The sequence below is a fragment of the Phalangium opilio genome, unplaced genomic scaffold (assembly GCF_054372755.1).
Source record: "Phalangium opilio isolate 3A_F unplaced genomic scaffold, DU_Popi_V2 ptg000014l_1, whole genome shotgun sequence".
Lineage (NCBI taxonomy): Eukaryota > Metazoa > Arthropoda > Arachnida > Opiliones > Phalangiidae > Phalangium > Phalangium opilio.
Genome location: NW_028324149.1, coordinates 2740362 through 2768343, shown reverse-complemented (window position 1 = coordinate 2768343; position 27982 = coordinate 2740362). Strand labels below are relative to the sequence as shown.

At 35.2% G+C, this 27982-nt stretch overlaps 2 protein-coding genes and 3 long non-coding RNA genes across 6 annotated transcripts in view; 1 reads left to right on the top strand and 4 right to left on the bottom strand.

Annotated features, from left to right (window-relative positions):
- LOC149705079 (uncharacterized) overlaps positions 1–27982 on the top strand; it is a 90157-nt gene that overhangs the window by 303 nt on the left and 61872 nt on the right. Inside the window, exon 2 of the long non-coding RNA XR_016381518.1 lies at positions 20511–20600. This is a non-coding gene — a long non-coding RNA (uncharacterized LOC149705079). The remainder of the gene's footprint in view (positions 1–20510; positions 20601–27982) is intronic.
- On the bottom strand, positions 99–15985 carry LOC149705083 (uncharacterized). Of its 2 annotated transcripts, XM_089865274.1 has the most exons (12): positions 15644–15985; positions 15181–15532; positions 6397–6448; positions 6220–6294; positions 5697–5836; positions 5474–5615; positions 5080–5168; positions 3853–3901; positions 2605–2676; positions 1866–2014; positions 1639–1796; positions 99–1569 (listed from the first exon to the last, which is right to left on the bottom strand). In XM_089865274.1, the coding sequence occupies exons 2-12, from the start codon at positions 15241–15243 to the stop codon at positions 1527–1529; spliced, it is 1032 nt and encodes a 343-aa protein (XP_089721400.1). In that variant the 5' UTR covers positions 15244–15532; positions 15644–15985; the 3' UTR covers positions 99–1526. The 2 variants fall into 2 exon arrangements, with proteins under 2 accessions (XP_089721400.1, XP_089721401.1); XM_089865275.1 differs by having other exon boundaries at positions 15181–15985.
- Positions 18003–19614, bottom strand: LOC149705082 (uncharacterized). Its single transcript, XR_016381520.1, has 3 exons — positions 19245–19614; positions 19111–19151; positions 18003–19023 (listed from the first exon to the last, which is right to left on the bottom strand). It is a non-coding gene; the product is annotated as an uncharacterized LOC149705082 (long non-coding RNA).
- LOC149705081 (uncharacterized) lies at positions 19675–20152 on the bottom strand. Its single transcript, XR_016381519.1, has 2 exons — positions 20068–20152; positions 19675–19979 (listed from the first exon to the last, which is right to left on the bottom strand). It is a non-coding gene; the product is annotated as an uncharacterized LOC149705081 (long non-coding RNA).
- Positions 24770–27982, bottom strand: part of LOC149705080 (monocarboxylate transporter 12-like) — a 59329-nt gene continuing 56116 nt past the window's right edge. Inside the window, exons 2-5 of the mRNA XM_089865252.1 lie at positions 26689–27022; positions 26348–26627; positions 25904–26285; positions 24770–25828 (exon numbers count right to left, since the gene is read on the bottom strand). Coding sequence (XP_089721378.1) covers positions 25095–25828; positions 25904–26285; positions 26348–26627; positions 26689–27022 — 1730 coding nt within the window. The 3' untranslated portion in view covers positions 24770–25094. The remainder of the gene's footprint in view (positions 25829–25903; positions 26286–26347; positions 26628–26688; positions 27023–27982) is intronic.

Genomic DNA, 27982 nt, shown 5'->3' with positions numbered 1-27982 from the left:
CCTTACTGATGACCCATGACCCCCAATTTCCCAAATCCCGCCTTATTTAAGGCTTAGTCAAAACAAATAGGGTATAGACGTTGTAAATGATAAAGAAATTGTCCAATTCCAATAGCATTTTTATTAATCCATTTCGCTTCTTAATTGAAATTTCGTTCCTCCTAATATATACTTTCTTAAAAGTTCATTTATAAACATCTTTCATTCAAAGTCTTTTTTTAAGCCCGTCACTCGACTTTGACTTGTTAGGCAAACCGACACATTTTCCATGATTTTTCTCTTTTTTTTATTAATAACCGCGTTACAAAATTAATTTAAAAGCCGGCAAAAGCTTTTTTTTCGGCAATTTTTTTTAGACAAAACCGATCGTTCTAGCGGACATTTTTTTTTACTAGAACCTAGTACTAAACCCTCTATAACGCGGCTTGGCACGCGTGAAAGTAACAAATAATAGTAAAATTATTTAACTATAAATAAAATGTAAGAATTTAATTCCGAAACCAGATTAATTTGTAGTGAATATCGTTGAAAAGTTAAGCTTAGTACAAAATTAGACTAAAAATTAATTGAAAGGTTAGGTAATCGAGTTCCGGACAGTCCTTTTTTCCCCCCTTCGTTTGTTGCATGATTGGATGCCTTCTATTATTAGATTTGTATTTAAAATACTGTATATTCGTGGGAATATTTTAATATACTCTATTTATGAAGAATAAAACGTGAACTCGTCTAATTGCACAGCCGCCATTTTGAATTAACAAAAAAAAAATGAAGGAATCAAACCCTGCCATACCATACCGTGAAAAATATCTTTTTTAAATTAACTATAAATGAAAAAGGGTTCATTAGAATGCCTAGTAATTAAGTTACATATATTATATAATCGGCGGTATACCTTATTTTTAAGTTATTAAATATTTACACTCAATATTGACTCTTAGAGTCAAAAAAATCCCTGATTTGGGTTAATTTAAATATTATATCAGGGAATTTTCTATTAATTAACCATATATATTAATGCATTTTTAAGGATGGTAATTTAATACACTAATATATTAATTAAATTGGTGGCCGTAACCAGCATTTACATTTAAAATTTCATATAGATCTTTGTGGTGTCTTGATCAGATTTAGTATTAATTTTGGGAGGGGGGTCTAAACTCGATGGAATAGACGTTGTTAAAAGATGGCCACACATGTTTTTTTTTATTTCTGGATATATATTTTTACCATCAAAATCTCAAAAAGTACCGTTTTGAAATTATATATATATATATTTGTCTACTTATACTTTAAGATTGATAATGGTATTTTTTTTTAATTAAGAAAGATTAATCTGTGATATCGTAGCTTAAAATACACGCATATTATCCTAGAAATAATTCTTTATGCATTTCATTTTTTTTTCGAATAATTTAAGTCGATCCCCAAAAGGCCTATTTCACATTTTTTTTTATTAATTTATAAGTAATTTTAATGGGGGTTATTTATAGAATGTTTAGGATTAGGATTTTGTTTTTTGGGTGATGCTAGATTGTCTCCGTGACGGCGCGTTTATCGCTCATCGCGTCTCTATCGAGAAAGAAATTTATAAATTAGTTTGGCAACTAATTAAGTTTAAGTAATTAGTGGTTAACTTACACGTAGCTCTTTAGGTCTTCTTCGTCAACCCAAAACCAAACCCACTGAGCATTATCAGATTGATCAATAGCGCCTATATGATTCAGAAATCGCACTAGAGGGGCAGAACGGAAGTCCATGATGGTACGCATCTTTGTTCTTCCCTTGGGTACCTCAACCTAAAGTTAAATTAGCAATTTAGTTAAGTTGGAGCTAAGTGTGATAGATAGTACCGTTACGATACTGACCTCTTGAACCGCATTGAATAGGGCGCACGCGACACCTTGCCTTCTGTAATCACTTTTCACAAAAACCGAGTCGAGGAAAATTGTGGTACTGGAATGACTGCAGTATGAATAACTGTACGTGAGAACGCCCACTATTTCTGGTCCGTTCTCTGTATTACACGGAAGAAAATATTACTCATTTACGTCACGTGTTAATCAAGGCTTAACGTTGGCCTTTGCACCAGTCTATGCGCGAGTCAGTTTTAAACGGGGGTATCAGGGAGTGTAGAAGCCATCATTAGGCTTAAGTTAGGCCTAAGCTCAAGTCAACCAGTAATCCCCGGTTTTGTTAAGGATGATGGGGGAAGGTGCGTAATCTGAGAGAAATCGGCACTGCGGAACGGCTTAGGTCCGGTGGGACGCTAATAGTGGGGTAGGAATACTCGGAAAAATGCCGGGCGGTCTTCCTGATTCGTCTGACGTAGACCGCCCGCCATTTTTTCCGAGTATTCCTCCTCCATTTCTAGCGTACCACTGGACCCGAGTCGTTCCGCAGTTAGTGTGCGAATTTCCCTCAGATAACTCATCCTCCACCTTGGATTTGTAAATGGAGTCTGGAGAATATTGTTTATGGACAAGGCTAGACTCAAACCTATCCTTAGAAGGGAACTTCTAACGCAACGAGTTAAAGAGGGCGTATTGGTAGTGACCAAGTCTTAACGTAGGCCTTTGCGCGTAATATATTATCCGTGGAACTCACCAGAAATATCCGTAGTGACAGCCACGAAAGCTTTGAACTTGGGCTTGGAACGAAATCCATCTTCTCTGATCACTGAAACGAGGAGTTGAACGACACTATTATAGTTAGGCATTATTACAAAGCTTCCAATCCAGCCTTTCGAGTTTTTTTTTAATCAACGAACTCGTTTCGCTTCGATAATAAATTATTTTTAAGCGTTAATTAAGTATTTAATTAGTTCTTGATTGAGTGAGATGGAAACTCAAAAAGCCAGTTGGAAATTGATTCGCTAATTATAAGGCCAAGATGATCTTCGAAGGGAAATAATTTAAACCATTTCTCGGATGGCTCTTGACACGCAGAATTTAAGGAATGTATTTTTTAAGAATTAGGACCGATGGAAAAAAGATGAAACTTTCGCTGGATTCGAAAAAAGAACTACAAACATTACACGATTAATTATAAACTAAGATCCCGCTTCATTTCATTCTATCGCGAGTTAACCACGTGACTATTTGGATTATTATAACTATAAATATATATCTCCCTATTTACTAACTATTACCCTGGCTAATTAGTCAAATTAATTTAAATTAACGTAAATAATATCCGAACTGATTAATTTATAACATTTTTGGGGGTGTAAAATCCTCCTTAATACTCGAGGCCATACGCCCATTTTATACTAACAAGCAATTTTTACCGCAGTTGTTTTTTTTTTTTCACGATAAAAAATGAATAATAATTAAGGAAAATAACTTATAAATTATAATAATTAACCTTCGTTAACAAAACTGAGTTTAGATTAGTTTAAAATAAATAGCGTATTAATAAATTGGAAAATAAATTCAGCTTTGTTTTTTTTTAAGGTTTAATTAAAAAGGGGCGGGGTTTTTCATCTAAAATTAATTAACGAATTTAGTTTAATTCTAAATGGGTTAATTAAAAATTTGTTTACGTTATTAATTAATTATTTAGGGGAACTTCAAAGCCAATTAGTAATATTTTAGTTACGATAATCTATTTAATTATTAAAACGAAAGCAATTAAATTAAAATTAAATTTAAGATATGTTAAGCTAATTATTTTGGGTTTAAAAAATAAATATAAAATATTATTAAAATTATAGAAATTAATGGAAATTAAAACAAAATTAATTAAATTAAGTAATAATTAATTAAAAGAAATGAATATTAACAATTACTAGTTAGTAAAAATGGGGGGCCTAAAGAATATTATTTGTTATTACGGATATTGTTTTTCACCCACCGTCTTCGCTCACGTTCTTGACCAAGCAGTTCTGGCTTTTGGCGAACTCCTATAAAAAGGGCACCAATTTTTAAGGTGTAAAAAACGCACCCCATGCGCACCGCCATCAGTGTAAAAAGACAGGTCTTTCAAACCCTTTCAAACTCAATCGAAAATATATTTATTCTCTAAGACTCGCGATATCCGTTTAAATTTAAACTTTTAACTTAAATTAAGGACAAGTTTATCGCAAATTATACCTACGTTTTGAATAAATTTTACAAGGGCTACAATTTAAGCCAAATTACATCAAAATCGGACCAATATTAAAATAGTTACAGATTAAAATAATATTTTGTCACTTTGATAATTTTAATTTTTGGCGTGAATTTATCGAATTATATATTTGGGAGTATTATTTTCGTGTGATAATTTTAATTCCTAAACTTGTCTTTAATTTAACTATTTTTATTTCCAGTTAGTTTAAATTTAAATTTAAACTTAATTAATTTAATTTTGAAATTAAATACGGAATTTTTTTTTCCATTATAAAATAAGGTTTGAAAGGGTTATACGTAGAGCCTGAAGCACACCACAAACAGAGGTTTTGTTTTTAATAATATATAGCATTTCACAAAAAAAAGTTATATTTAAAAAGCAAATAACTTTTTTAAATTAATTATTTTATATTAATCTAAATTTTATCAATTAATCTAACCATTTCTAACCTCTCAGGTAGGCCTAATCTCGTTTAATCTTATTTAAATTCAAATATACTAAAACTGCTCAAAACTAAACTACATTAATATAAATTCGATTTTACAAGAGAAAGATTAAAAAAAAAAAAAAATAGAAAAAAGTCGTAGATTGAAGTAGGTTTTGTAGGTCTATTAAGAGATGAACAATTTCGGAAAACTTGACTATCGCTTCCAGTTTTGTATGGAAAGAATTAAATACTTACTCCAATCACAAAACCTAAAAAGAATCGGTTAAAAATAAACCCAACCTAACAACCGTCGACACAAATCAAGTACAAGAAGAGCGTCTTGTAATAGCTCTTTCGTTTTTATTCAGAGTTGGAATTTAAATGCAATTTATTTTTGGGTATGTATCTTCTACACTTTGTATCGACGTAGTTAAGCGAGTAAACACGACACTAGGCCTAAGTTCCCAAAAATAGACAAGAAAAACTATATCGTAAAATAGCTCCGGTTCGAAAGGGTTCGTAGCAAAGCTTGTTTGACTTACACGAAGTAGTTTGGAGATCTTAGGAACATCTTCTTCAATGGCCCTCCTCACGACGATGTCTTGGATCCCGTGGTTACTCTTGCATACGCCTAGAGAAATTTACAAAATACAGTTCTTTAGAATAGCGCCAATAATTCGTGTTAATTTCCCCAATAACCCTTGCTGTACACTCTCGACATTTATTTATTTACTCTTGGTACAATAGATAGTTTACTTACATGGAGGATTCATACCATTTACACCAGGAGGACAGAAACAGTCTGCTTTTTGTCCTACAGGTAGCCTGGCCTTCTGGTGTAAATGGTAGGAGTCCTCCATGTGTGTAAACTATTTATAACCTTACGAACTTTGACCTACAAATTTCCCGAAGAACTATATCATGAAATGAACTTACTTTTGCCAACCAATTCGAAGGCGTGAAGCCCTTCGGATTCTGTCAGGTCAATCGCGTCCATTTTCGAATATAGGCTTTTGGCTACGGTGTTCCAGGAATTGGACATGAAGCACATGTTGCGAATGCCGTGATTTAGTCCCTCCTATTTTAAAAAAATAATTTTTTTTACTTCATATTTTGAACTGGATTTATTTTAATTTTTTGAAAAAAAGTCGAATCTTACGTTGCACATTGTCGTTAACAATTTTGAAGCGATCCCTTGACCCCGGTATGGTTCCAAAACGAATAAGTTGTTCAGTAGCAATCCCGTACCAACGAAGCTGAAGTACCGGTACGAATATATTGCTATCCCTACCGTTTCGACTAGAATAAGCGTAGAAAATATATTGATTAGTTTTAATTAATAATTTTGACTTTAAGACTCGTATTACTGTTTGTACTAATTTAGTGTATTAATTATCGCTCCTTTTTTAACTAATTAAGCTAAATTTTAAGCTAAATCGATTGAACACCACACCAGATTTTGATAGCTTATAAAAGTACGCGTGTCTTAATTACTCGCGTGTTGAGGCCATTTGTTAGAGAAGGCGGTGATTGTTTTGTAATTAGTACCATGATGAGTTAACTTTAAGATTATAAATAGGCAATTGTTTTTGGCTGACATTGAAATTTAAATTTATCTCTACTACTAGGGTTTTCTTTTTTCTTAGCGACATTCCAAGTTATATAATAGAAGATATACGTACTTTTTCCGTTTACTTTTACTTCGGCCAAAAATGCCGCGAATTTACTAGAGCTTGAGAAGCCATCTTTCTTCAGATCTAAGAAGAAAAATTTAATGAAGTTTAGAAGATGCCAAATTTAAGCTCGTTTCAAGTCCTCGATACCAACTTTAGATATATTTTATTTTTTTAAAGTCTCACCTAATGCATTCTGGGTCATCAAACCCGGTTCGTTCCTTAAATCCACTAGCCTCTGCAATTAGACAAAAATAAACGCAAATATAAATAAAATATTTTAGATAGGATGAAACATTTTTATTAACCCTTGTACGTGCACCGAAACTTTATAGACCATTTCGGAAATTACATATAGAGAAACCAACACACAGGGGCGAGGTACCCACCCTCTCGACAAGAAGCACTGATAGAGGCAGTGCGAGTTGGCTAGTCTCCCGCGTGTAGCCAACTCTAGCTCCGTCTGGCGTTACTTTTTTACGCGAGGGAAAATACCCCAATGGCGGTAATCAGGGTTCGGACGAAATAAATTTTTATATTTTGAAAATCCCCGACTTTTCCAGCCAGCTTATCCTTGACCAAATTTTGGCAATATCCCTGACCATTTTAAGTGCGTGTTTACCAGAGTCCACTTCATAATTACACCTGGCGTATACTTATCGTTGCTCGAAGCAATCATAGTTTGATATACCAAATGAAATCCCTGACTTTTTACGGACGAAACTTTAAATCTCTGACTTTTCCCCCCATTTTCCAAATCCCCGACTTTTCCCAGGTTTCTTACGAACCCTGAGCTCTCCACCCCAGTGTGTTGTCTTAGTTTCTCTGTATGTAATATCCTAAATGGTCTATTCTTTGAAATTGCCTTAATAACGACGTCTAGAAATATGGCCAATACTTTTTTTAAAAAATCTTAGATAACGCCGGACCAACGACGAAGAAATTTGTTAAATCTTTTGTTACGTACAAGACGTACGTAATAAATTTTTTCGCGCGGATAAGGCGACATTTACGACTCGTGCTCGAGCTCGGAGCTGCTGTATGCGCGAAGCTAAATCTAAAATCGATAAAGACAGAATTATATGGACTTTTCTTTTCCTTTTTTTAAAAAAAAAGAATCAGTGATAAAGTGGTCCCTGCCTGAAAAAGAAAACCCTTATCCTTTCACTAGGAAAGAAAAAATATGAGAAACACGTTCAATGGATGGAAGATTGGTTGGAAATATTCCCTTTCATGACTAGCTCGAAGATGTTTTTATAAAATAAATCTATCCTTATTCCAGGGGAGATTGAAACCGGGGCTATTTTGGTATCGTCGGATCGATAAAACGATTCAGACTGCTGACCTCTTTTAGGAAAATGGTCTCGCTCCTTGGCCTCCCACGCTAAGCCTAACTTTAGGCTTAACTATAGCAACCTCACTTAAGCCTAAATTACGTTATACAAAAATCGATTGGAACACTGTTGTGTGTGTGAGTGTGTGTAGCTTAAGGCGTGGTTCAATCGTCGACGCCAATGTGGTTCCTTTTTCTAGAAGAGTTTTCAGGTATTAGTGGCTGGCTGAGGCTACTTGAAATTAATTTCAAGTGTGAAAAAAATATGATTGCGTCTGGGATTTATTTTTAATTTTTCACACAGCTTTTTCAAAATATTGATGAGTTTCAAATTTATTTAAGGCAGGATTGGATAGAAGGGAGATTTTGGGAGTTAAAGGTCAAAGGGTGAGGGTTTTCCTTGAAGGTCACGATGTGAAAAAATTATGGCGTCTGCGATTTATTTTTTAATTTTTCACACAGTTTATTCAAAATATTGATGAGTTTCAAATTTATTTAAGGCAGGATTGAATATGGAGAAGGTTTTTGGAGTTATAGGTCAAAGGGCATGGGTTTTCCTTTAAGGTCACGGTTGGGGAAAGTTCGGTATTAGTCCTCTAAAAAAATAGGGCAATTTTTTTTCGCACTTTTGAGTCCATTTTGATTTAAATGTAGTATTTGACTCGATCCCATAAATTCTAAAGGAATGCGATGATAAATTTCTTTTTTTTTTGTGCGCAGTTAGAAATTACTTATTGTTTAAAATGATATACCTTTACTAATTTTATTGAGTGAGTAGATGAAACAAAATCGGATGTTTTGTCTACTAAAGACCTATAGCCTAGACTAAACTGTTTATATTATGGCTGATTTTATTTCATTATATCCCTTGTATGTATCTGGAAATCGGATATTATAATTATCTAATTTAAAATAAGAAATAGAGATCTTCTAACTAGGCCTCTTGGCATTTGGTAAAATAATATTTTCACAGGTGGATACACCGAAATTTTTTGGCGTAGTTCCAACCGGGAATTTCTTGGTGGTCAAAAAATTAAAAATAAAACTAAGATTAAATTACCTAATTACAAATTTTGGGAGGGGTAGAACGCTGTTAAGGATTCATAATATTATATTTTCGAATATGACCCCGAGTGACCCTTCATGGGTCAAAAACCATTTATTTCCGACGACACTTCCTGATCGTGAACCCACACACAACCTTTTCCTGTTTCAAGGGAGTATTAAGGAAAAATAAAAAAAAAATGCGTTTGGCTAAAACTCAGGAAGAAGGAAGTGGTTTGAAACTTGAAAAGGAAACACGAAATGTCAATTATAATAATTAGAAAATGACCACTAGTAAGTTTGGCTGGCTAGACTTGACCAACCCCCTCCTATATGTGGGTGCTAAGACATTTGTAGCATTGACCTGTTTGTTTTGAAGTTACTAAGTACAAAGTGTCATACTTAACTAGTATTAAACATTTTCGACTACCCAGAATTGATTGATTGATTCATAGAATTTATTTTACACCCTGTATATATTCTTCTGTATTACATTGCGCTATTTTTTCACGCGTCATTGGGTGTGACACTGTTTTTAGGCAAACCTCGTGACACGTCCACGTGACTGGCGTCATTTGTCTGATGAATATAGTCCTTAGTTCTTACATTCAAGAGCGTAACGGCGTAGATGCGCTAACTGACATAGAGAACTCATTGTTTCTATTCTTAACTTTTGCCAAGTAAATCTGGTAGAGGGTTTAATGAAAAAAAAAAAAAAAATAGGTTTAAGAATCTAAGACACTATCACCTACAATACCCACTCTCTCTTTCTTTCTAAAGTAGTACACCGTGAAACACGTTGTTTTAACTTTGGCACAAGTAAATATGACGCACTTGAGGAATATCTGGGTGGCCACGAGTTAGGGATCTTTGGAAAATGGTTGTAACTTATTAGGAGTCGTTTTTAACTTATGATTTTGGCGCCAGATGCTTTTATCCAATCAAATCTTTCGTCCTGTCTTCTCGGGGTTTATAATTAAAAGTTTTAATAGATTTAAATCAAACGGGCTAATTTTATTCTGGCTCTGAAATATAGACTTATTAAGGTCGCCAAAGGTAATTATTATGTTAAAGGATTATATTTGTTGTTTGAAAAAAAAATAAATGTTGTGCCAGTTTGAAGTAATTTGCTATTTTTGACAGTTCTGGCACCTATGATTCAATGTGGGACTGGGATTATTTTTTTTTTGTAACCTCAATTTAACCCCAAACTGTCTTAATGATTACGTATCAACTATAATTTTAAGCAAGTTTTAATATTTAAATACGTTTAAAAATTTATTTTAATTAAAATGTGTTTAATTTGACCTCAAAGTGTCTTGATGTTTATTTAAGTAATTACAGTGCAATTAACTTAAATTTTTAAAGAAGTTTTAATGGCAATTTTTAAATATTTAAATATTGTTTAGATTTAAAAAAATTAAATCTTATTATTATACATATAATTTCTAATTTAACCCCAAAAGGTCTTAATGTTAAGTTAAGTACAATTAACTATATACATTTTTAAACAAGTTTTAATGGCAACTTATTAATATTTAAACACAGTTTAGATTTAAAAAAAAATTAAATCGTATTATTATATAATTTCTAATTTAACCCCAAAATGTCTTAATGTTAAGTGCAATTAACTATATAAATTTTTAAACTAGTTTTAATTGTATCTTTTGTCAACTAGCCAAATATGGTGGGCCCCCTGTGCAGACTACTTTCCCTATTGTCTACATTTTGGTATATTCCGTATTTCAAAGTGTTTTAGTAGCGATAAACTTTAAAATGTCTGCGAATTTTGTAGACAGTCAATGTCAATGCTAACCTAGCACCAATAGATCTTTTTTCTTTTTGAATTTTCAAGGACTTAAAACTTCTTTTAAAGTCGTCTTAAAGAGAATGGAATGGACCTAATAATAAAAACTCCGCGCATTTTGGCATCGGTCCATAAGCTTTTAACTTAAAACCCTATAGGAATAGCGGAATGAAACATAAAATATTTTTGTTCTTTTCGTGGTAGGGTCGTTGTATTTTAAATGGCCTATATTGTTTTTATTTTTAAAAATTGTTGTATTTAGCAATTAATGGTTTGTTTGCTGTAGAATTTCGGTTAGGGCGGGGATTTTCTAACAGAGATACTCTGTCTTTTCAGGGTTCATTCGAAGTCGGCGAATTTTAAAATTACCCTAGGAATTTAATTTAAAATTGGTAAGGTTCATTATATCAGTCATTTATAAACTCACAACTTTCTGACTTTTCTATAAGTAAAATAGAGAATTAAAGGCCGACTTCCAGCAAAAAGGGTTCTAGCGAACTGAAAACCGAGCATCGAGACTAACAATGTCCCAGCGACCGTGCCGATATTCGAATCCCCGCTGGTCAAAAGATGGAAGGGTTCTAGCTAAGTAAAAGCCGTGCAATGTGGCGGTTCTAGCGAACTGAAGATGAACAATAGAAATCCTGTTATATTTATTTCCTCTCGAATTTTTGCTTCCCCCTATTGTGTATCTTCAGTTCGCTAGAACCACATTGCACGGCTTTCAGTTAGATAGAACCCTTCCATCTTTTACCCAGCGGGGATTCGAAAATCGGCACGGTCGCTCCATTGTTAGACTCGATGCTCGGTTTTCAGTTCGCTAGAACTCCTTTCGATGGAAGTCGGCCTTTAAAATTGGTCCTGGAGAAGCTGCAGAAGTCAGGAAATTTAAATTTAAGAGTGCTTATATTTTTATTAATTCTTCAGAATTTTCTGCTCAAAGCTTTGACTCATGAATACCACGTGTTAAATATAATTTCAAAGAAAGTAGTTCCTTCGTATTTTGTGACTGTCATAAAATCCGGCACTTTTTTATTTCTTTCCTTTCACGGGTTTTCTTTTTTCTAATTTCAAAGAAGTTACGCCAGTTTTTTTCTAAGCCCTTGATTATTACATAATCTTAAATCTTAAGAAGAAAAAAAATTTGCCTCGAGGCGTTTAATTTGTACCTTCTTACGTTTAATGAGTGATGGTCGTCGCACGTGCAACTATCTTAAGGAAAGGGTTCGTTTATCAAATAGGTTATTGCTTCTTCTACTTCTACTCCCCCCCCCCAAAAAAAGGAACACGAAAGTGTCCGGCCACTTACGTCACATGCCTCAATGAAAAAAAGAAAAGTGAACCACGTACGTGGGGGGAACGTGGAATGTTACAATTATGAAACAATTTTTCATTGAATTTACTTGGATCATAAGTTTATAAGATATGTTCCATGAGTATAACATTAGCTATATTTCGTAATGCCAGAGTAGAGACTTATTGTGAGCTAGTTCGAGAACGACTAGCGAGAATTGATTGGCTACACTCGGTGGTTAATATTGCAGTACATCTAGTCCTATTTAGTCTGTACTAAGCCTTTGACAGCAGCGCCTCACCCACCAGACGTCGCTTTACCTCGAATCTATGACCTACCTCCCTCACTTCATGACAAGCTCCAGTTTCTAAGTTACCAGTGACAAATTTATGGTGGTAACATATCTTATGAAGTTATAAATAATACCAAATGTAGAGTTTCACTTTTGGTGATGGTACTAACCGCTAGTTTAAAGTTAAGACTATGATAGAATTAACTATTAACTATTAACTATTTAAAAGCAGTTAAGGTAAGCGTTTTAAACGACTAGCGCATGCGCGTAAACGTAATTTAACGGTGTCTAATAGTATTATGGAATTTGGAGCATAAATGCGCTATTTTTAGGGCTTATTATAAGCCACTGGCTCATATGGCACTGACCCATTTCCTCTGAGGCTCTCATGATATCTCTGAAACTAGAGAGGCTTCTAAAAATTAAAATGAAATTTTAAACCACTATAGGCCTAACGCCACGGGAAGAGGTATTTTTGAAGTACATATTCAACCTAATACTCTATTGTCTACCTTAACTGCCAAACAGAAATTACAGGTAATAAGAATAAATGAGGCATTTGTTTAAAATTTTGAAAAACAATGCCTCAATAATCTTTCAAACAAACGCGGTTTGAGAACGGTTTTTTTATCAATGAGTTGACGCGTTTACCAGTTATGTAGTTTATTCGTTATCGATCCTTTAAGTGTCATTGTTTAGTTGTTGATGTTGTTGTTCAAAGTTCAAATTATTCGTACATGTATATTAGGAAAAGGGTTAAGTGGAATCGGATCGCGTGTTTTCTATAAGAACTTTATTGAGTTTTCCCCTGAAATTTACTCGAAACCATAAGTTTATAAGATATGTTACCACCATAAGTTTGTCACTGGTTACAAACTGGAGCTTGTCTTGAAGTCATAGATTCGAGGTAAAGCGAAGGAGGCCTGGTGAGGCGCTGCTGTCAAAGGCTTAGTACAGACTAAATAGGACTAGATGGAAGTACTGCAAAATTAACCACCGAGTGTAGGACTTCAATTCTCGCTTGTCGTTCTGCTAGAACTAACTCGAACTGTAAGTCTCTAGCATTACGAAGTATAGTAAGTGTCATACTTATGGAAGGAACATATCACTTATAAACTTATGCCGAAACACTCCCTTTCTGGGAACTGTTTTCTCTGTTTAGTTTCGGAATTCTTTTTTTCTTTTTGCAAAACTTAATAATTCATATTAAGGAAAAATATTATAGAAAAGTGGAAGATTTTTTTATCGGAAAGATCATTAAACCTTTATGGAAATTGTCATAAATTATTATGATTAATCGGGGATTTGCAAAATGGGGGGTTAAAGGTCAAGGATTTGCGAATGATTAGGGAGATATGAGTCGAGTAATGCGATAATAACTGGTTGACGTGATCACGTGGGCGCTGTTAGTAAACACCTAAAAAATGGTCAGATATATTGGCAAACACTTTTCAATATTTTTAGGCTCGTTATGTGTTTTGAGTATTTTTTCGATTCCTTTAGTTTTTTCCTTGGAATCCTAACAATAGTCTGGAACATTAAAGTAAATGTTTGTTTAGGTATGTTTCCATGGTAACCCAAGGTTAATGTAGCCAAGCTGCCTTTTTCCCATGTGTTTGTCTGGAGTTCTAGACTCATAAACACTTCCTTTCCCCATTAATAGAATTGTAGATATTAACATAAATAACATAGTAAGGATAAGTATGCCACCTTCTTTCTGTAAAAGTGCTGATGCTAACCCTCGTCTTATTTCAACCCGAATACTTATGAATCAATTATATTTCCGCTACAGGCAGACTTATATTAATTTCTCTTTCAATATGTCTGGATAGATTAATAGAAATTAGGAGGTGTGACCGTATTTGCCGGTTTTGCGTAATATGCAAATTTGAACAACGCGTAAGGACTTGTATTTAATTTATTATAGATTCTAATCAATGTCAGAATAAACCAAAATTTAATTCTGAGAATGTTATGAAACGCGTTATAGACACGTGTCTACGTGACGTCACGGATATCCTTTGCGGTTATGAAACTTAAATTTTAATATATTATGCAACCATAATATCAAACAAAAAGAAAACAAATTATTACGTTTCCAGGAAATTTTCCTACCCAATTTTAACATGACAGTCCTTAAAATTCCATGAATTTCCATGAGTCTATTATCGCCTGTAAATTTCTTTAAATTTTATTCACTCGTAATATCAACGTGTAAGAATTTAGGAGAAGTTAAGTCTAGACTGGTTGGCGTCTAAGGGTTCCACCTTGTATATAAGCCGCCATTTTGAAACTCCAAATCCAGGGGAGGGGGGAGAAGGGGGGGAAAATACGTCATAACATTTATTCAAATTCACAAAGGCTTAGATTCGAAAAAATAAATGCCGGTGGGTTGACACAGTACGCGTCTGTCTCGGAGCATCTTAGTAACTAATTTTATTTATGCAAATGAGGACGTTTCTACCTACGTGTACTTATAATTAACGCTTGCATTTTTTTTATATTGGAAATTTGAACATAGCCCCTGTTATTATTTCAAAATTTTTGTAAAACCGCGACCGACCATGCCACCAAAGCCCTGAAAGGATGGAATCCTCTATGCGAACTAGTTTAACCGGGTAAACTTAGCCCGCAAGAAATAAAATTACGTTTTTTGATCATCGGACCAGGTTTAGAGTTGCTATTATATTTCCAAAACTGTATTATAGGTTCAACCACCAATTAAAAAAAAATGATTTGAAGATGCGAACGCACGATTTGATCACGTGATACGTTTCGATTAAACATATAGTATTCTATTCTTCTCACAGGCAATATATTTAAAAATTATAATTTGAATGATTAAATAATATGTCCAATTTAGAATCTAAAATTTTAATTTATTCATAAATAAAATAATATTAATTGGTGGTTTCTAATTGGTTTTTTGAGAAATTAAATAAATATACTAAGAAAAACCCTTCTTCAAGGTACTTTTATTAATAATCGAATGATTTAATTTAACTTAATTTATTTTATCACTAAATATTGTAACCCTTAAATCTGGGCTTAAAATTAAAATTTTGCCCATAACGTCTCTAAAAACCTCAACACCGTATAATATATTTGGTAAAAGAAAATGCTATTAAATATATACTAACAATTAAACTAATTAATTCAACTCTAAATGAAAAATTAAAAAAGAAAAAAAACATTTTTACCTGCAAAAATGCTGCTAAGGTATGACAGTCATCCACTGTTGCTTTTCGTACAATATACTCCATGATATCTTCTGATTTATATTAAAACTGGGGACTGGACTTTAATCGACGGTGTCCCTTATGGAATGGCGGCAAAATATGGGTCAGATGGACGATTGTCTCTCTTGTTCTGTCCTATCTCCTTTTGCAACGCTGATGCGGTGCTGCTAGTTGACGACGCGAAATCCAGAGAAAACTGATGATAAAACTACAACGACTGTATTCATGCAGTAGTCGATCCTAGAAAGACGCGGAGCTGGTGAGAGAGAGACAGAGAGGTTCGAGAGAGAGACTCTAGGAAACTGGAAACGTTCTGAGAAAAGAGAGACGACGGTTACGTTACGTCCCGAATAACCCTAGCTAGAGCTAGACCGAAAAAAATATCGTTGCGAATAACGCTAAAGAGTCAGAGCCGCAGAGTTACCTCCTAAAGTAAGGTCCGTTGCTAACTCAACGCGGTTGCTTATTCAATGGATTTCCACGTAGCTTCGTTGCTCAGCCTCTGACTTTCACGTGGATAGGAGAAGAGAAGCAAGCTAAAAGGGGGTTTGCAGACAGTCCCGAAGTATTTCTAGTGTTTGGTTGGGTCTACGAAGCCCCTTTTCTTCTCAACCTGCCTACCTACTCTCACTCAAGTCCCGGAGAGACTAACTTCAAAACGTACATTTATTGATTGTTGGTTTTGGTAGTCGGTATGAACAACGCGCAATCAGAGTATTTTTTTGTTATACAGGGTGTTTATGAAAGGTATGTCCAGAAATTAAGGTATATTTTGAGTCGAAATTGTTCTATGACATTTTGCCCCCCAAAATGGCCACCGTTTTGTACTTGGCCTCTGAAATGTCTGTCCAGAAATTAAAGGGGACGTTCTTTTGGCAAATTTTGAGACGAAAATGTTTTATTTGGCATTTTTCCGCACGTTTTCTACTACTTCTACAACATTCTTTATCTCTCCTAAAAGTCGCACGTTTAAAAAGCAAGATTTAGATTATCTTAACTCTTTAACGAAATAACCCTATCGTTATGTCCTCTCTAAAATAGGTCAAGGTTCAAGGTTGAATATATTGAACGGAATGCGTCAAATATTATAGATTATAGCGCGCAATCTAGGAAGGGTTTCAATTTAGTGATTTTTTTATATACGAATTATTGACCATTTTAAGATTGTCTAGGTTCGTTTCATCTTCAAAATTCCATTCATGGGGATGTTTGCGCGCCTTTATTATTTTGAAATATGATGCGTAGTATTGGGTGCATTGCATTCGTGGGATGAATTTGACGGGTTAGTCAGCGACGTCGCGGTGAAGCCGTACTTACGGGCTTCGCTGAGTAGTCCGCGCATTTCGGTGCTATAAGGGTTAGTTACACGCGGATTTTCTCTTTTTAAGTACGTTAAGGTCTTGAACGCAGGCGCGGGAAACGTTTCTACGTTAGTCATCGAAATTTTGTAGTCCCGGAGAAAATAGAGAGTTGGATGTGCAGTGACGTCACAAAAACCTTATCTCATTCTTCCTTACCTTCAGGAAGGAGACCGGGACAGGTAGCGGCGGAGGAACAGAGAGGCTAACCACTGTTAAAATACTGCAAAAGTAGATGCTAAGAATTTTTTTCACGGAATTGGTGCCAGGGTTAATTGCAACTGTATCTGCACAAACCAGGGATTTTGAAAATGGTTTTTTTTTTTAGAAAATTAGGGAAGTTTAAATAAAAATTGTTGTAATAAAATTCTGGGAATTTCGTATTTGGTTCAATAATATTTCCTAGTGTGTTTCTAATATGCAAATCTGATGTGTTCTTTGAACTATTTCAAATCAAAAATGTTTAGTGACGTTTTAAAAATGACCTATTTAAATTTAAGCAAGAAACTCAACTGAAAGACAATACTAATTTAATTAAGAGGTCATCCTTAAAACACTCCAAACATGACTTGAAATTGGGTAAAATGTCATGGAACATTAAATGACTTTAAATAGTTCAAAGAACACTGCCCTTAATTACCGACAGACCTTTCTTTCATAAACACCCTTCATTTTAAATTCATGGTATGCCTACAAGTCATTTTTAAACCCACATCATGATTTCTGACTTTTGCCGTTTAAAATAAAAAGTCGAAATAAAATTAAAATTGGTCAGGGAAAACCTCCGATGTCAGGGCATTTTGAAATTAGAAAATCTGTTACAAACCCCTAGATCTACAATGCTTTGTATAAGTACGAACTAGAATACGTAGTAGTATAGGTTCGCGCCTTGACCTAGATGCGTTCTAGGTCCGCCGGAGAGCCCTTTTTGCCGAAAGGCATCGTTATCGACCTGTCGTCTTACACTAACCCCTTTTATGATTATACCAGAAGTAAGATGAGACTAGAAGTTAAGGTCTCTAGCATTGGTAGTAGATCCTAGCATTAGTGAACAAATTTGAGGATTTTATGCCGCTTCCCACGCGCCTACATTACTGAGAAAAAAATTGGTCGAGTTCCAAAAACATTTCCTACCCCTTCCCCTCAACCTAAAGCCGCGAAACACGGATGCGGCTCCTTGAATCTAGTTCGGCCGTCTACCGCCACGAGCGTCTCACGTTTTGGAGGGAAAATTCCGAAACCGCTACTAGAGGGCCGACCGATCTTGTGTTATCAAGAATATTCACTTTCGCCGAGTGAAGAATTTGGTTAGCTCAGTACTTCTGGTCTCATCTCACTTCTGATTATACTAGCAAACTATGTCTACCGAAAAAAGTGCAAGTTTATTTCGATAATGGAATTTATTGATTTTTCTTCATACCAAGAAAGATTCTAAATCGATTCTGACACTGTTTTCTTAAAAAACAAAATTCCCTGGTCGATATTAACTTCCAATATTGCCAAGTTATGTTTAAACTTAAAAGGGAGTGTGTAAATTTAAGTAGAAATTAGTTGAATCTACAATGATACATAGGTCAACAATAACTCTTCTAAAATGGCAATTGAATATCCAGAAAGTTTTGACTTATTAAGTACTTGACTGCCATTTTTCAAGATGTTGTTGGATTAAAACCAAAGTAGATACACTTCTTCTATGGGGTATAGTGAACCAGTATTCAAAATTTCGCTCGAATCGGTTCAGATTTGCGGCAATTATTGCGTATGGAATATTTGACTAATTACGTTTTTTGGTTACCTTTTTCAAAAATGTCAGTAAATTTAAACGAAAATCGATGCAGTTCTTCGAAAGTATATAATGAAACAATATTCAAAATTTCAAATTTTAGGTCGTAAAGGAACCTTTTTGTCACCGATGTTATTTAGGGTCATGTTCTTCTCCCACATAAATTTACAAAGGTCAATTTTAATTTTTTTCCGCAACTATTATGACAATTGCTTTACATTACCTTTAATATTGTTCTGACTATACGTACTTCTAAGTGTGTATATACTGTATATTGAAACAATTTGCGTTGTTCATATAAAATCGATATGATAGAGTATAGTATAAATATTTCAATTGAACACTTATATGTTATTTGTTGTTTCACAACCGCACAAGTGGGGACGGAGGGAAAGTAATTTTTGAATCGTGATAAATGTATGTTGAAAGGACTTGTTATTGATATTTGATTGTAAAAACGTCCTGAAGTGTTTCTCAAAATTTGCATAAGTGAAGGGAAAATATATATTTTTTTAATGAATAAGCTTAGGCCTATGTTTAAACGGAAACATTGGTATGTAGTACTACTGAGCTTAAGCCAAGATGTCTCGTGAAATTTATTGGTGTCGGAATAAGGAACTTTAAATTATTTCTGAACTGAACTGTGTCTGAAGCGAAATCAGCCTAAAATGTATTGTAGATGTAGTTAAAATTCTAGGGGTTACCCCTTCGTGACGTAATTTAGAATAAACAGAAATATATTCTAGTTACCCAGAAAATGCGAGTAACTGTACAGAAATCGAAATGCGACTCTATATAAAAAAGAAATAATAAAAAAAAAATTTGGCAGGATTTCCAAGACAAGTCAGGACTTCCTTCCTGTACGTGTTAAGAAAAAGCCTTACCAATCTCACTTGTCCTTGCTTTCGAAGAGTTATTGAGGTACCCCCGCTTTTCATAGTACTCCCAGGTAACAAATACCGCCGGTATAATCAATGTTTCTTATCCCAAGTTGAAAGTTTTCAGAGTAGCTTTTTCTTTATGGCCATTTTTATTACGTAATACTCCGCCATGGAATAGTTTTAAGTGATTTTTCGTAATTGGGATTAACCTTAAAACGGTAAAGGAAACCGTGAAAGATTGTGGAAGGAAATGTTAATGGCAAAATCCAAAGGGATCGGACATTTAACGCAGTAGTTTATATCTTAAGTGTCAATATTTTATAAGTATGACTATTCTGCTCAGAATATCCTGACAACAAATTATTTATTAAATTGTTCTTTATTTTTTTAATTTTTTCTGTGCGAATAATTAGTAATATTTCTTCAATTGAAATTAGGTTTCAAAGAAGATTTATTTGGCATTACATTAATTGCAAGAGTACATGCTATTTCACTTAAAATTTAATTAGAAAAATTTTAAACTAGATTTGCTTATTTTAGTTTTAACTCTTATTCAATTTTAATATTTTTACAAGAAAAAGCTTGATTAATTATTATATAATTTTAAAGTTTGGCTGTTAAGTATCCGATCCCTTTAGAGTTACACGTCATAGGCTTATAGTGTCTGCGTCACGTCACACTGGTGTCTACTGCCAAGTAATTTTTTCTTTTTCCCTAGATTGAGAAAGGTATGGATGCCTACAGAGTAGAAGACAAAATTAGACTTTTGTCTCTTTTTTCCTCTCTCTATGTAAGAAAATAGAAAAAATATAAGAAATCCACTTGCCAGTTTGCCGCATAGTTTAGGTCTTGAAAAAACGAGTGTCAAAAAATAGACATGCTGCTTCTCTCTTGACAATCTTTTCTTGATTGAAGAGTTTGATCGCGAGGGAATTGGGAAAGGGGAGGGGGTAGGGGTATGTGTAGGCTAAGGACAAAATAGACAAAGCAAAGTCATGGAGAGCTAAAATAAATAAATAATTAAGTAAAAATATAGACTTGATTCTAAATAATTAAAATTATTTCTTGAACTTCAATGGACTTAAAATAGACTAAAGGGGCTAGAGAAATTTCCTCCCCCCTTAATTGTTCTTAACTTTAACCGTGCCAATAATTTGTGAGGGAGGGATTTTGAAATTGTAATGTTGAAAGACATTTTGTAATTTAATGGGCACTAATTATTATTATTATTATTATTATTATTATTATTATTATTTTGTATCTTTAAAGGATTCCTGGTTGTTAACTATTACTAATTCGGTAACTACAACTTTCGTGTATGGACTCTGCTATCTCTAAAATTCAAAATAGGCTTAAATGGTAAGTTCAAAGATCATTATTTTAAAGGTGTATTTAATTTTAGCGCGCTAAACTTGGATTTGGGAATAAATAATCATATTCGAGAGTAGCGCCATAACTGACTAAACTGAAACAACACTTATTGATTGATTTTTTTCTCAAATTAACGTAATAATAAGTTCATTTAATATTAACTAAATGAAAATAGTATATGGAAATATTGCTCCGTTAATGGAAAATGCGAAATTCGCAATATTCTAAACTGAAAGATGTAGTTTACCGAACAGATGGCGATAACTTCCGTCGCAATCTCTTCCTAATTTTGAGAACTACCGCCAAAATTCAAAAATTAATCTTAACTCGGCTCTGAAAAATTCAATAGACTATTTCGGTTGTATACTCGAGTTTGTTGCGCTTGCCTTTGATAAGCCTATCATTAAAACAATACTCTAATGTTGGGAAAGCCAAGCGATGGCCATCCCAATATAGTTAGGTAATTTTAAAAGTCAGGGAAGTTCATATTGGTTTGGTAATTCTACTCGCAATTAAATTTAAGTGAGATTCAAAATTGGTCATGGACATTAAATTGGTCAGACAGGGGATTAATTTAATAGTGAAATGAAAAATCTGTGTGGCAAATATGGAAAATTCAGGAAAAAAAGAAATCAAATCAAATCTCCCAGCAGCACTTTATCTCCATTGGTTCTAACTCAGAACACCAACTGTACTGATTTCCTTTTAGAATTTTTCTTCACTTCAATACATTTTCCTTGGTGAATATCTAACCAAATAGAGTTAATATACGCGATACTGAATTGTACCAGATAACTTTAAGACGCTCAGTTTCATTCCCAACATAATCTCAAATTGGTCGAACAAAGGGACAGTGGAAGCGGAAATAAAGGGGTAGAAAGCGAGGTATAATCTAATTTAGCAGATGAGGATTTAGGGAGGCTTCGACGAATCCACCCCACTCTCCTTCCCCGCATCTGTTGCCAGCGTGTCGGTGAATAATTTTAGCCTTTGAAATACAATATTTGGCTTCTATTCAAAAATTTTGGACGCTTCCTCGCGCCTTTAACGTTTTCTTTCTTTTTTATGAATTTCGTAGTCTGATCCGACGCTCGGCTCCCCCTCAGATATGAAAATATCCTTCTGAATTTTTATTGTTTTAGTTTAATCTATCATAGCTCTCCGACTGAGTCACTGATAGCCCCGTAACAGTTTGCTTTACAAAAGTCAAAAAACTAAACGTATTTCCCTTTTAAAACCCTGCCGAAATCATAGAATGTTTTTGGATTTATTGGTCTTAACCCGTATGGCTGGATTTGTAATGATGCTTTCGTTGTATCTTGTTCATGGTGGTACTATAATCATTTTTAGCTCCACTACATTCTTACGTTTCTACCAATAAAAATCGAGGGAAAACTTTGTCAGGGAAATGAGTTTAGAAGGTCAGGGAATTCTAAAATAAATACTAAGTTGGGTTTTAATTCAAATAAGATTTAGTCAAACGGTACGCATTTGCATATCTATCTGTTGTGTAGTGGTTATCTCATCCGCTTCAAACGCGGAAGGCTCCAGGTTCGAGACAACGTGGGTGCGGAGAAATTCTTTCATGCTCGTTAGTTTAAATTCACAACTAAATTAGCTCAAAGAAGTTCTAACATCGTGTATCATGGCTCAGTTGGTAAAGCCATTGAATGCCAGTGCCTAAAAGATCAATCTTCGAAGATGGGCAGTGCCCGAAGTGGTCAGTATCCCACAGTGGATCAGTGCCCGGTGAAGTCGTGTCCATTGAAGTCTTGTCTAATGAAGGTTCGTGCTCAGGTACTGTAGTAATTTTATTATAGTTCAAAAGGGCCTCGTTATATTGTTTTGGGCCGGACATATGATTGGGTGGGTCAATAGATACATTATTAGGGAGACTTCTCCTTGAGAAATCCATGACGTCACATATAACGAAGAACAAAAGGGGAGCTTGTTATTATTGTTTTAGCCCAGGCATTTGATTGGTTGGGTCATTCGGGTGACTTACAATTTCTCCCTGAGAAATATTAATTTGATTCTAAACATTGGGGGCTGTAAATTGCCGTGTTTATCTTGTTAAACGCGAGTCAGAATTGGAAACCGTTATCCTCTGTGGGCGGGGATGCATTTTAAGGCATTCCTCCGAAAACCGTAATATATTTCATTTTGCGTTTTTCGAAAATAAATCTCGGGCATATTTCAGCGGCAACTGTTGCGGGACGATTTTTAAAAGAGGTCACGGGTCCTATAGCTTTCTTCTTTCTAACGGCTCGCCTTTCTTTCAACGCCAAAGCCACCCCCTAAACACTAAAGCGAAAGCTATAGCCCCTAAACCAAAGTCCTCGCCTCATAAATAACTCTAATACGTCAACATTTATTTTTCAAAAAGGATTTAAGCTCAAAATAGGCAAGCTTAAACAAAGCTTACGTACGTTAGGCTTTTGCTTTTAAAACAATTAAGCCTTGAAATAAACGATTAAGCATGCACGTTTAAAATTAAACTAGATTATTATAGAATGTAGGCCTATGTCGTCTGGTTTCTAATAGTTGGCCATTTTGTGACACCTAATTTTTTTTCAACAAATTGTTTCGCAACCACATCTGATATAGCTGAAAGTTTTGTCGTGGTATTCCGTTAACGTAATAGAAAAGGGTTAAAAAAGAAAGAAAAGAACCAAAGCCTCAAATATATTTTCCAAGGTCCATCTATATCTTTCTCTTGGTCAATTCTTTTTTTTTTACTTATTTTTTTATACTGTCTCTTTGGATGCTGTCTCTTTCAAATAATTCCGCTTGATTGAATCTAGTTGTCGATGCCTTTAACACGCTCGATAGCCCGGCATGATGGCAATCTACTTGGTTCGGACTTGGACCATATTGGGAGGCTATTTTCTACCATAAGAAAAAATATATATATATTAAAGCGCGTGACCGATTCCTTTTAGGAGCTAAAGGAGCGCGTGATATCATAACCCTATGATACTCTCCATAAGTATGGGTCGAAATTATATTGGTAGAGGTACATCTTTCGGCGTATTTTTGCACACGGGCGTCTTCTGATGGTGTATTTGCCTAAAACGAAGATAATCTCCAATAAGCCCTACGGGAGACCCATACTTATGAATAAGATTTTATAGAAAAAACCTAACCTAAGAAGAGAATTAAACTTAATTTTACTTAACCGGTATTATAATCTAAATCTTAACCCGTCTGTTTTCTTAAGTAATACGATATCCGACGTGTAATTATAAAATATTATTTACTGTTTCAAAATCATTTACAAAATTACAGCTAGAGTAACGAAACTCGTTGAGCCTCTAAACTGTTTACGTAAAAAACAAATTGATGATTTCATTAAGTAAAGAACTTAAGAAGACTGAGCTCCATTCCATCCATAAATCGCTTTCATTATATCTTAACAACGTTTGAGAGGGTTAAGTTCCTTCGGGACTCGCTTCCTATTGGCCTAGACTCTTCAGAATGATGGATGAACGAGACCTTAGAACAGTTAATCTTTTATAATTAGCCTATTAATTCGTTGCCTCTTTTCGAAACGCTGTCAAGAGCTAGCTAGTGGCATTATTAAACCATAAATTTAAGTCTTAATCTTTACGACATTTACAAAAATACTAGGCATAAATTTGAGTCTTTTTGGCTTCTACGCCTTACAGTATTTACTTACCTTATTTGTTAGCGCCTTGGAAAGTAGAATTGTGTAATTAGAAAGATAGAACTTAATTTATTTGTGTTTGTAAAGTTTTGAAGTAAAATTCTCATCTTCATCCTGCAAGATGGCTTTCCGTTGAACACTGAAGTGTAGCGTGGTAAACATTTCTACAGGGGCTATGGGAAAATACACGCGTTACATTCAGCCTGGTAGTTGGCTTTCCTGCTAAACTAGAAACGCAATTTTTTTTTAAAACTTGTGACACACGAAATTAAACAACGCAGATAAACGGTATTTTATTTAATAATTAATAATCTATAAAGAAATTTGTTCTTCCATTCCTGTGATTTAACTAATAATTTACGCACGCGTTTGATTTTGAGAACTATATTTAACTTTAATTGATTGTAATTAATAATTTACTGGTAATGTTACTTTTCGATTGCCCCTTCCGTACAAATATCGTAGCTCGGTTTTTAGAAAATGCACCCTGTTTTGATTTTAAATTTTTCATTTAGTTGACTTTATTAACTGTTAATTGCATTTTTCCTTTCGTTTTGGTTTATTATTTTTTTTTAATTTCTATTTTACATAATTCGAACAATTTAGTTTACGAAGTTGTAGTGAAGTGAGTGTTTAGCGTTAATTTGGATCATAATAGTTCAAAGGTCAACCATACACTACTCCCCTACAAATTTAGGTCTAAAACTTCGTATAAATTTGATTTTCTACTTTATTATTTAATATTTTGAGTATTTCGAATGTTCAATAAATAATTTGAATATTTATATATACACTTTTAAAATGGTGGGGTATCGTCAAAGGGTACTCGTGACTTCCTCGATGACGGTCATTGTCCTCTTTGGTATGTACAAATTGGAAAGAACGTTCGCCGTAGCGCACGGACACCCGGGTTCGTGACCGTCGAAACCCGGATGACCCCCGGTAGTAAAATGTCTATCTTCGGGCGGACTCCTTGTCGGTGATCCAACGTAACCCGTCCGCGAACCTTGAGGAATCCTAGACGAGACGGACATGACCGCGTTCTGGTTGGTTGGACTTTTGTTACCCATTAAATCCGCACCACGCCACTCGTCAATGAAGTCCCTATCGGCTAGTTCAATTAGACCCTCCTCGGAGATGCAAGTCAGGTAATCGGCGCGTCTATCGTCTTCAACGACATCGACTGACGTAGCGAAAGATATCGCGCGCGCGCACTTGTTCAAGTTTGCCGCCTTTTCCTTCGTCGGGGACGGCGGTAAAGGATAGAGACTGTTCCCGCATGGACAAGTACCCGGGGCGGCAACTCCGCCCGAGTTAATTAACGCTAGAATGTCCGGGTCATCCAGGAGAGACTCGGTGGATTGCAAATGATTCCGGGCTGCCGGTTGCTCGTCGCATTCCGAGGAACGAGTACTGTCCTGCGCTGATAAGACAGCCTTTAAGGTTCGTTGTTTGAAGCCCGTCAAAAAGAGCACCGTGCCTCCGGTGAAGAGACAAGCGGCTGAGAAGATAAGACCCGTCTTTGAGCTGTTCGTTACGTTGATGTAACCTGCGTCGAAGAAATTGAACCAGCCACGTTAGATGACTATAGCTTTGTGTCATTTCATTTTCAGTCCATACTTACTCGAAACGGGAATGCCTAACGCGACCGGAATGGCTTGAGACCATTGGACGAAACCCCAAGCTCGGTTAAAATTTCGTGCCCGAACTTTTTCGAAAACGAACATTTTGAGGGAATAATGAAACGCGCCCAGAAATATTCCGTAAATCCAAACGAATAGAACGTAACCTTTGAAACCTTCAACGGCTCCCAAGGCCAAAATAGATAGGGTCAGTCCGTAGATGGACGTTTGGCAGAGATACTGTCTGGCTATTAGACATTGGTTACTGTTGCGTACCATCAGACATCCGAATGTTAAACAACCCAAAATGAACGCCAAACCCATGAAGGTTTGGAGGAGATAGATCGAACCGTTTCCTAAACCTTCCTCTTCAGCGATGTACACCTGCGAAGATATCAAAGTTTATTATATTACTATTAACAAAACGACCTTATTAATATTCTTACCAAGTAAAATGACGGCGTGTACAGACCAAATGAACAAAAAGCGGCGGATAACATAATTATTCTTAGCGTTCTTGTTCTAAGAGTGGTAAAATCAAGAAGGGGTGGTTTGTCCGACGGGAGAGTGTTCTTGTCTTTGACTTTCCTACGCTGGTTTTTCAAATGCAGAATAGCTCGTCGTTGAGGATGGTACAACGAAGCCGATCGGTAGAATATACCCAAGAAAAACGTCAGGAAAACTGTTCCAGTAACTGCGTGAAGACCCAGTCGCCATTTTATAGATCTACAAAGTTAATTAACATAGGTGAAGATTGAGTCTGCTAATTGTTTGTCCGTCAACTTACTGTATCAGGGCTTTGATGAACGCCGAACATAGAGCTATTCCAGCACCAACTCCAGAGAGGACAATCATTTCGACATTTTCCCTCTTTCTTTTAAAGTACTGACCCGTAATGAGACTAGCCGTCTCCTTGACCACTCCTAAACCGAGCGCCATGACCAAGCCGTAGCTCAGAAAGACTTGGTGAAATTGGGAAGCGAATGACGTGAAAAGACAACCCAATGCCGAAACCAAACCTCCGAAGACGGCCGTTAAACGAGTACTCTTTTGCCGGCAAATCGCCACGATGACCGGTGACAAAAACAGACCAAATCCCAAGGATACTCCGCCCAGCCACACTGAAAAATAATGATAATAATAACTTTAAAACGTGACAACGAGTTTCTGATACAAATATCCTTCAAAACCCGAATATTTCTGAACGGTTTAAACCGTCGTATCCGTTGCATGGAGAAAAGAAATAGGCCTCGTTTTTTACTAAAATTTATCGACTTGGTTTTTCTCTTAGAAATTAAAAATCAATTCTCGTTGTAGGAAGCATTAAATTTTTAGATTTTTCACTAACAACGCGCTCAGGACCCTACGAGCTTTAAAATCTCCAATACCGCGGCATTTTCTTTTCGAATCATTTTTCCCCAAAACTGGTAATCGAAATTGCTGGAAAAATCCCTTCCATCGTTCATACAGCAACTAGTTTTTAATATAACAACCGGAAAAACCAACCCGGCCCGGCCCTGGATTGACGACACGACGAAATTTCTTTGCTAATTCAATTACTAATCTAAAATCAATAGAATTCTGACGATATAAAGAAACAAGGATCAAATTGTTTTAAAGGGTAGAAAGGATCAATTTTGAATAAGGTAGTGGAAGGTTTAAATGCTTTCAAATATGGATTAATTTAGCGGAGTGGGTAGTTTTATCAGGGATATATTTAATTTTAGAAGTAGGAATGGAGAATAGAGTAATCTGGGCGCGCGTCAAAGTCCCGGACCCCCTTCCACGGGACGGAGTAGGGGGGGGGTATGAAAAAAGAGGCGGGTTATAGAGACAGAGGAAAAAAGGAATAACGTATTTTTCGCCGTCCCCGTCAGCAACGTCATCAAAACGTAGTTTAAGAGAGCCAATAAGATAATTTAAACTTTTCGTTGCGTGTTGGAGGGAGGGACTCTATACTGGGCTATGAGTCGGACTGAAGTAAATACTAACCGTTCTCCATTCTTACTGCTAAAATTAAATCTATCCCTGGTTTTGTTAAGTTGTAAATGGATATCCCTGGATAATTATCCATCTAGGGC

Coding starts and splice junctions, on each gene's coding strand:
- LOC149705083 (XM_089865275.1), bottom strand. CDS start 15,243: ATGGAGTATATTGTACGAAAAGCAACAGTGGATGACTGTCATACCTTA. Junction 6,449..15,180: donor CCTTAGCAGCATTTTTGCAG/GTAAAAATGTTT, acceptor GTCTAATTGCAG/AGGCTAGTGGATTTAAGGAA. Junction 6,295..6,396: donor GATGACCCAGAATGCATTAG/GTGAGACTTTAA, acceptor TTTTCTTCTTAG/ATCTGAAGAAAGATGGCTTC.